At 51.6% G+C, this 9,574-nt stretch overlaps 1 protein-coding gene across 1 annotated transcript; it reads left to right on the top strand.

The window, feature by feature from the left end:
• Positions 1 to 743: 743 nt before the first annotated feature.
• Positions 744 to 3,831, top strand: LOC101760545 (probable protein phosphatase 2C 31). The gene is made up of 4 exons (XM_004984672.3): positions 744 to 2,164; positions 2,433 to 2,546; positions 3,006 to 3,270; positions 3,379 to 3,831. Exons 1-4 carry the CDS (start codon positions 794 to 796, stop codon positions 3,492 to 3,494), a joined length of 1,866 nt encoding a protein of 621 aa, XP_004984729.1. The 5' UTR covers positions 744 to 793; the 3' UTR covers positions 3,495 to 3,831.
• The last annotated feature ends 5,743 nt before the right edge of the window (positions 3,832 to 9,574 follow it).

Raw genomic sequence — 9,574 nt, 5'->3', positions numbered from 1 at the left:
ATTATTATCATTGCAACTAATCGCAAGGTTCTTCATAAGCAAATGCATTGTGCATTGCATGTCATTACATCCATATAAGATGTAGGCCTGATGGCATATCTCCTATAAAGTACTAACCATCTAAGGTAACTGCTCATCACCCAATTTGTAACTCATCTTCCAACTTGTTTTTGTGTCGTGCTAGGTTCCTAAGAGGTAAATCGGTGCGTCAGCAGGCCTGCGCCGAGACATAAATATAATGCTCATCATCAGATCTCCAAGATATAACAACATTTTGTATCTTTGAATAAATTTAATATATAGACTCTTCTAGAAACCGCTATACCGATTGCGTGAACGGTACGTTACTTAGCACCATCCTTTCTCCCCCGGCCCCTCCCTCTCGGACCGGCTATATAAAGAGGGGGGGCCGAGGTCTCTTCGATCCATCCTAGAGCTAGCAACGCCTTAGAAACACTTCCATGAGAATTGGAGAGCATCGTGAAACCCAAGCCTCTTCGATTGATTCTAGAATCTTTGATCACCTAAGAACCCTTCCGTGAGAATCGGAAACAATCGCTAGAGAAAATCATGGGGGGATACCACTATGATATGGATATTGTAGGGTACCCTTAGCAGGAGCGCCACCATTCACTCAGGAGTGGGCCTGCCCCTTGTTGCATCACTCGACTCCAACTAGAGTCAACTCCCATAAACAAACCACCCTCTCCCCTACCCTCCCTTTCCCAAAAGGTCAACTCATCCATCCCCTCCACTCCACCGATCCCCAAAATCCAAAGCCCAAGAAAACAAAATGGGCAATGGCATCACCAAGAACCCATGCTTTTCCGGCGACCCCTACGCGGCGGCCGTGGCGTCGGACCCGCTCCCCGACGACAGCCAAGGGCACTCCTTCACCTACGTGCCATCGGGCGCCGGCTTCGACCAGCCCGCGACGGCCGCCGCGATGTCGTCGGAGCCGTCCTTCTTCTCTCTGTCCGGCGCCGCCATCAGCGCCAATCTGGCGACGTCCGCGTCGATGCCGTCATTCCGCCTGTTCAACGAGCTGACGTGGCCGCCGTCGGCCGCGTGCACCTTCGAGAGCTCGCGGTCCTTCGCCGCCGTGCCGCTCCAGGCCGCGCCGCCTAGGCTGTCCATGTCCGGCCCGGTCCAGTTCACCTCCGGCCGTTTCTCCGAGACATCCGGCTCGGTGTCCACCATCTCCGGCCCGCCGTCCGACCGTCCATTCATGTCAGGCCCGCTTGACCGCTCTCTGTCCATCTCGTCGTCCTTTGGGCATCAACCAGGCGCTTCTCGGCTCATCGCTGAGCGCCGCGCCGCGCGCTCCCGCCGCCGCGACGAGGGATCGCTGCTGCGGTTCTTGGCCAAGACCGCCTCCAAGCTCCGGTTCGGGTCGCCGCGCTATGGGCGCCGGCCACAGGAACCTGCTGATCCGGAAAACGTCTCCTTCAGTGACGGGGACTACCGCTCGCCGCCGAACGGCAATGTGGAGTGGGCTCAGGGCATGGCGGGCGAGGATCGGTTCCACGTCGCGGTGTCCGAGGAGCACGGCTGGGTGTTCGTCGGGATTTACGACGGCTTCAACGGCCCCGACGCGACCGACTACCTCTTCGCCAACCTCTACGTCGCCGTTCACGGCGAGCTCAAAGGCGTGCTCTGGGACGACATCCAGGCCGGCGACGACGCCAGGTGCGGTCACCAAGAACTCGCTCCGGGCAATGCCGAACGCCCCTGTTTCCCGCAGGCGAACGGCGGAGGCGCAGAGGCCAAGCGTAGGCGGACGGAAGGGCCCTTGCCAGGCAGCAACGCCGCGGCAATGCACCGCGACGTCCTGAGGGCTCTGGCGCGGGCGCTGAAGAAGACGGAGGACGCCTTCTTCGCGGCGGCGGAGGCGCGCGCCGAGGATAGCCCGGAGCTGGGGCTTATGGGTTCGTGCGTGCTGGTGATGCTGATGAAGGGCACGGACGTCTACGTGATGAACGTCGGGGACAGCCGGGCGGTGCTGGCGCGGCGGCCGGAGCCCGACCTCAAGAACGTCCTCGGCAAGGCGTCGCAGGACCTGCAGCAGTTCAAGGCCGAGATCATGCGCGAGCTGGAGGCGCGCGACAAGGACGGCCTGCAGGCCGTGCAGCTCACCCCGGAGCACAGCACGGCGGTCGAGGAGGTGCGCCCCCCTTTCCCTCCTCTGCTTTCTTATTCAACCATCAGAGATCGAATTGTGGCTGATTTGGAACAATAATTCATCGTCGCGTCGTAAGTTCTTGTCATCTCATTTAAGAAAAGAACTTTTTGACTGCGAAACACAACTGTTCATGAACTGCGAAAACTGTACTGAAAGAAGCGGGCATGATAAGACAGCGATGAAACCTGTGTGGCAGTTGAATTCCGTGGGTTCACCAAAGCCGTTCTTGTCGGAATTTTTGGTGATGCAGGAGGTGAGGAAGATCAGGGTCCAGCATCTGAATGATCGGAACGCCATCGTCAACGGCCGGGTAAAGGGCAAGATCAACGTCACCAGAGCATTTGGAGTCGGCTACCTGAAGCAGGTAACTTCGGCTCTGCTTCGTTTTCAGTGCGCATGCCCTCATGTACATTTCTGTTGTCAGTCAGTCTTCTGCGGTTGGTGGAAATTCTTCTGCGCAGCGTTAAAGATGTGCAGTTCTTCTGAACATGCTCCGTGCGTCGTGCTATCTCTGTCTAGGACTAGAACCGCGAGTAACCAATCATGTAGGGGTTTCTGAATGATTCTGTGCATAGGTCCTCCAAATCATGGCCGAGTAGTGGCTGTCCAACAGTGGCTCGGTGGGGGAGTAGCTTCTAATTCCACGCTTTTGGGCGAAAATTACCAGAAAAACCTGCGGCTCTGATTGGGAATTCATGCCCACCGTACTGCAATTTCTCCTTAAATGCAACAGATTTCGCTGAAATGTCAATCTGCGAACCTGACGATTCTATTTTTTTCTGAAAAAAAAACTGATGTTTCTGTCGCCATTTTTCTCTGGCAGCCCAAGTGGAACAGCAGGCTTCTGGAAGCCTTCAAGATCAATTACGTCGGCACGGACCCATACGTCAGCTGCACACCGGCGCTGTGTCACCACCGCATCTCCGCGCAGGACAAGTTCCTGGTGCTGTCCTCCGACGGGCTCTACCAGTACTTCACCAACAAGGAGGTGGTCGACCAGGTGGAGGCGTTCACCGCCGCGCAGCCCGACGGCGACCCCGCGCAGCACCTCGTCGGCGAGCTCGTGGTCCGCGCCGCGAGGAAGGCCGGTGAGCAACCCAACCAAACCAACCATGGCACCGCACGGGGCCCCGGCCGCTTAACCTGCTTCTTTCAATCTTTCTTGACATGGTTCCGTTTGGACTTTGTGATCGTAGGAATGGCGTCGCACGAGTTGCTGGACATCCCGCGCGGCGCGAGGAGGCACTACCATGATGACGTGTCCATCATCGTGATCTCCTTCGAGGGGAGGATCTGGAGGTCGTCCGTTTAGGAGGCTTCCGGAGGTCCAAGGCATGTCAGAGTTCAGAGAAGAAGAGGTGGGTGTGGTCATGGTTGACGGTGCTCGCCATGAACTGCCCCCGTTCGGCTACCGTTTCACCTTACTTACTATAGAAAACATGTTCGCTCTTGCCGAAACTGTTGTACATAGTTAGGCAGGAGGGACTCTACTAGCTAGCTAGGCTTAGCTTACATAATCGGCTGATCGTTGCCAAAGAAAAGAAAAGGAAAAAAATATGCTAGCGGTACCGTAGTAGTATGTAATTGGGGTTTTCGCATGATTGCGATAAAAAAAAGAAAAAGGAAATAGTAGTATATTAAATAAGAAATGCTGCGTCTATCTCTCTGAGGCTGATAACAGTAGAAACACTGAATCGACATGTTCCAGCACACCTGGAGAACACAACGTGCTGCATTCAGATCTTTGACATCGAGCCATTCAAACAGATGGATCATGGTTAGCTTGGTCTTTTCATGTGTTCCGGAGAAAGGAAGAAAACAATGTGACTGAGCATAGTTGTCTGATGCAGCCAACGTCACATGCTACACATGCTAACAGCGCCCACCAAATTAAAGGTTTGTTCAGCGCAAGAAATATTGATCAGTTCGTGGCTTTCGTAAATGATAGACTAGAATATCCCCAGTGATTCATCGTTGTTCAATTCGACTGTGTCAAACGCTATCGCGATGACACAGTTTGGAGGAGAAATTACAATGCGTCATTGGAAAGATCACGTGTTCAAATACCTACGAGTGTGACTGGCAGATAAATCGTAGTCCATCGAACTGGGAGAAGATAACTTTTCGCCAAGCTCTGCTATCATTATCAAAGCGAATTGAATTGTTTAAACCAGTACATTTTCTATTAATCCTAGACTAATATTTTTCTAACATAATTGGATTCATACTTACAGGAAAAAACCCCTAAGATTACGATCTTATTGTCATAGACAATACTACTAGTATAAGAGAAAACAAAGACAAAATCCTCCCTTACGATTTGAAATTGAGTATAGTTCGATTCATATTTCCAAATAATTTTTTCTAATCTTATTGTCATGGACAATACTACTAGTATAAGAGACATTAAAGACAAAATCCTCCCTAACAATTTAAAAGTTGAGGGGGTACTTATTTTATAAACTAACTATAGTATAAAAACCATAGGTGAGCACAAGTAACAAGATGGTGATCCAGGGATATCAGATGGACAGATTCCCAACTACATGCCTGGAAAACCGACAATAAGATGTCAATGGGGGTTGTATAAGAAATCAAAGAGATATGAAAAGAATCTGCAAGCGTTGATTTTATCCGGGTTTGAATTCGCTGGTCCAAGTTGAGAGCTTGATGCCTTCGGAAGCCCTTAACTTCCGAGGTCTCCCCGCCGGTAGAGCATAGTTTATGCCTCGTTTGATAGGTCAACCAACCCTCGCACACGCCTAGTTGAAAGCCTAGCTCGGACGTAATCGCCCATATCATTTGGCGCAAGTGGGCGATAAAAGTAAGTGAAGCTGCTGCCCTGGCGCTGCATCGAGACGTGACCCATGTCTATGTCTGTTGTGCTAACGGTATCATTGGCCTTTCAGCAATATAATTTCCATCCTCTTTCGCAGTCAACGTCACTGGTTTATCTAAGTTCGTGGTGCACTTTTCTTTACATGAGACGTGCAAAAAAAATTTATTTGGAACTCTTATGTTATTCCAAGTTAGGTTTTGTTTTTGTAGAGGGCATGCAAAGTGGGTGCTTGGGACACAAGAATTCACAGTGTGCTCGATTTCTCATGGGGTCCTGTTGGAGACTGCGGCGCGACAAAAGCGCCACGTCCGGTCCATGGTACTCGACCTTTGCAAAGGGCTAAAATCTTGCGCTCCACCCCATGGCCGTAGCTCAATCGTATCCCCCTACAGCTAAAACTTTTAGGCTGAATTGGAGTGCCCTTCGCATACAGGTTGAATTAGATCTTTTCTTCCTTGTTTTCAATTTTCCCTTTTATAATGGAAACATTACCCGCTAGGGAGGCAAATGATGGCTAGAATTCTATATATCATATTGGAATAATGTTTTGTTGCAAAATGAATTCACAGGAAAGAGAGTTATGCAAAATGTTACCCAATCCTTGAGTCCAGCAGGCTGTCAGGCTTAATGTACGGACTGGGCCAAGAAATTAGGCCTGGAACGTCTTCCTCCTTCTGTCCGGTCCATTCACATCCGCCATCCGGACGTGCAAGGTGGGCTGACATTGGACGAAATTCAGCCCATCCGGCAGAAACCTCCCCCACCCAGCCCAGTCAGTAAGGGTAACCCAGGCCTGGTGCCACGCGCCGGCGCCGTCCCAGGGCGCGTGGGCCGCGGCCATGCGTTGTCTCACTACTACACTGCTGCGTGCTGCCACTGCTTCAGTGTTCAGTCTTCACTCTTCAGACGCATCGACAGGCTACAAGTCTACAACAAAGACTCCTACAACGAATTTTTCCGTGATGCTGCTACGGGCAATGGAGCCCGCAACGACCAGACTACCTGCCCATGGCCTCCTGTTCCTTGACCATACCCCATAGGCTACACACTACACTTGCCACAGGACACGCACTTGTTGCGAGTACCACTGCTACAGCCAGTACACAACTCGCCTGCTAGTGCTTGGACACAGTCACGCATGACACAACACAAGCGAAGGGAAGATGCAGACCGGCACCGGCCCCAGTGTTGCGGTGACTCGGGTCCCATCATCTGAATTCACTCCGCGATTTTACGACGTCACACGGCTCTTCCGGGTCTCCCCCTCCCCTCTCTGCCCTTCACGTTACCAGCAGCGTCGTGGTACACGGCCCTTGCCTCCCTGCCTCCTGCAGGCTGCGGTCATGCTGTCTGCATGTCCCCCTGGAATATTCGGTCTTCCAGGGTTTGGGCTTCCAACCCAAGTGACACGCCGATCTTGTCATATGCTCCTCGATTACCTTCTCTTCCGCTGCTAATCCTTATTCCTTGGAGCAGTTGCAGGTTGCAATTTGCAGGTAACCACTAAGGCCAGTCCCCGTGCGAAGTTTCATCGTATTGTTTCCAAAGATGCCACATCATCCCATGAGGTGTATTCTCATGAGAGTCCCAGTGCATAGTTTCATTTCACGATTTCATAGAATGATCATAACATTTAATTGTGAGGCATGTGATTGGATATGGTTAGATGAAATGAAACTCTATAGCCCCCAATGCAAGTTTCATAATCTTGGAAACAGTGTATACACAGTTTCATCCTGATGAAACTTCTTCCCTCTCTCACTTCATAACTATCATGTCATGTCATCACATATGCTGATATGTCAATATATTTAATATGCATGAAACCTCTATGAAACCCCCACTGGGATTAGCCTAACCACTGCGTGACAGGGAGCCATTGCCATACCATGTCAGGGACGGGGCCCTGCGAATTATTGTGATGGTTGGTCTTATCACGTTTTTAGGGGGTGTTTGGATGGGAGCTCTAAACTTTAGGAGGGTCACACCGGATGTTTGGATGTTCTTTAGGAGGACTAAATATGAATTAATTATAAAATTAACTGCAGAACCCCTATACTAATTCGCGAGACGAATCTATTAAACCTAATCAATCCATCATTAGCAAATGGTTACTGTAGCACCACATTGTCAAATCATGGACTAATTAAGCTTAATAGATTCGTCTCACGAATTAGACTCAACCTGTGCAATTAATTTTGTAATTAGATTATATTTAATATTTCTAATTAGTATCATACTAAAGTTTAGGAGGGTGTATTAGTAGAAGAGCATGGATAATCTTTCTCAGTATTTCTAGCTTATCCTCCTGTGGCTCTCTTTCATGGCACTTCTACGACAATTTCCTTATCGGGCGCGCGAGCGTCGCTAGCAGGTACAGACGAATGGACACGCGGCGCCCGTTGCGCCCACGCACGTGACCTCGAGGGCCGAGAGGCGGCCTTATCAGCTCCGAGGCTCCAGCGACCGACGGGTCATCTTCCTCCTGGAGCCTTTCTCGCCGCCGCTCATCGCTCAAATCCCGTCGCCCCCTCTGCAAAAACGGATTAGCGACGCCGGTCATCACCGGCGGTGAGATCTAGCTTCTCGTATTGGAGGAAGAGGAGTCGGATTAGGATCTTTAGGGTTTGAGGGTTGGGGATCTGGGGCTGTGATGTCCAGCGATAGAGAGAAGGCTGGTGGCGGCGGCAGGCCCGGCGGCGGTTGCAGGTTGTGGGCAGCGAGGCCGGGCGGCGATGGCGCCGTCGGCCGGGTGGTGGAGGACCCCCGGTGGGCGGTGCCGGCGGCGGGGGCGACGAAGAGGAGCGGTTAGGAAGGGCGGGGGAGGAGGTAGCGGCGGGAGGTGGGCGGAGCGGCACGGCGGCGAGGTCGCCGCCGGCCGCGGCAGGTGGTGGAGGAGGGCGGGGCGATGGTCGTCCGGTGCTGTCAGAGGAAAGAAAGATGAAGGAAGATGAAAGAGGGAAGGAGGAGGAAGAACAGTAGCTTCGGCCTTCGGGTCGCCGCTAACCGGTAGCGACGAACGCTCGCTAGCCAATGGCCCCGCTTGTACGAGCATGTGCCATGCTGACAGGGAGAGAGGGAGGAAGGGTGATATTACAGTATTTTGGGTGCGTAGTGCAGCATTGGCTATATCAAAGAATGTAGCTTTCGCTTCTCGAGAAGTATATCAAAGCCCGTTTGTCTGTTGCATATCATGAACATATGGAGTCGATCGCGAGGCGCGTTGCCCGGGGCTCCAGTGCATTGTTGCCTACTGCCTCCATCTCTTTTGCTCTGGGATCATCTGGGATGGGGACAGTAACAACAGGTCTTTGTTGCCAATTACCTAGTACTTTCAGCGATTAAACTCATGGCATTCCTTTCATCAGTGAATTGTTTGCCTGGTCTGATGTAGTGTGCCCGTAGACGTGACAAAATGCAGAATATTCAGCAACTGTTCGATCTACCGAGCTACCGCTCCCAGCACTGTGTCGATGCATCCGTCCGTTCCCCTGCTTTTGGCGACAGCAGCTGTCTCAGCTTTGGTCCTCCTGCACGCCAAACTGGTTTGGATCTTAACACGACCCGCATTGTCCTCGTGCGATTCAGCATCCTTCGCCATACGCCACGGTTGCAACTCTCGGCATGATGGGTTTGGTTTTGGTTTGTTCAATGCTCAGGGTTAAAAGATCGAGACGAAGACGAGGGCAGGGAGGAATCTGTCTGCAGCGTCTTTACGCCCTCGCCATGGTTCAGTGCTGCGCTGCGCTGCGCAGTGCCTTTCTTTTCTTTCTACGTACACCAGCCGCTGACATCGTCACATTTCCGGGGAAGTGCTAGCGTTCCTGGCCAAGTGATGTCACGTCGGCTCTCCTCGTTTTCTGCGAAAGGTCGTCTCGCCCACTGTCAGCTCATGTACTCCTACTAGTAACTTCCACAGGTTTACCCACTGTGTTTCTTTCTTCCGGATGCTCCTGTTGAACTGTGCAACACAGGTTTGCACTGCCGTGCAGATGATCATACTCTCAGGTGCTGAGGATGCTCACGGTCAGGGAGCTGTCTGCAACCTGGAGAGGCTCATGCTTCTTTACCCATGCCAAGGAGGGAGCATGGTTCACAGTTTCACCTCTTGAGTTCTTGTGTAGCCAAACCTATCTTTTCCAATTACAAGTTTTTTTTTTGCAAAAAATATGTTTTTTCACGGGCTGGTCCAGGAACTGCACAGTTGGCCCAACAAGTCAACAGACGGTCAGCAGCCAGTATAATAAAGCGTGTATTAACAGCAGCTCACTGGGGACAGACAAGCCATGACGTCAATGAGTGGCAGCAGTTGCCCCCCTCCATCTCATTTAGCAGCAGTTGGTCCAATCCAATCCAATCTCCCTGTCTCTCAAAATCATTTCTCAAAAAGAACGAGATGGAGTTGGTGAAAATCATTTCTCAAAAAGAACGAGATGGAGTTGGTGTTGGTCCGATCCAAGAGCAAGAGGAAACTTGCGGTGATCCCTGTCCCCAGTTCTATTATCCCCCATTGTTCAGGGGATCCAAAGCGCAATCGCCACCACTGGGGCACA

This window comes from Setaria italica, chromosome IX (genome assembly GCF_000263155.2).
Source record: "Setaria italica strain Yugu1 chromosome IX, Setaria_italica_v2.0, whole genome shotgun sequence".
In the NCBI taxonomy this organism is placed as follows: domain Eukaryota; kingdom Viridiplantae; phylum Streptophyta; class Magnoliopsida; order Poales; family Poaceae; genus Setaria; species Setaria italica.
Note: the sequence above shows the minus strand (reverse complement) of the source record. Positions and strands in the feature narration are given on the sequence as shown.

Excerpts from the sequence above, each read along its gene's own strand:
- LOC101760545 (XM_004984672.3), top strand. The coding sequence starts at position 794 with ATGGGCAATGGCATCACCAAGAACCCATGCTTTTCCGGCGACCCCTAC. Across the intron at positions 2,165-2,432 it reads ACAGCACGGCGGTCGAGGAG|GAGGTGAGGAAGATCAGGGT; the intron begins GTGCGCCCCCCT and ends TTGGTGATGCAG. Across the intron at positions 3,271-3,378 it reads CCGCGCCGCGAGGAAGGCCG|GAATGGCGTCGCACGAGTTG; the intron begins GTGAGCAACCCA and ends TTGTGATCGTAG.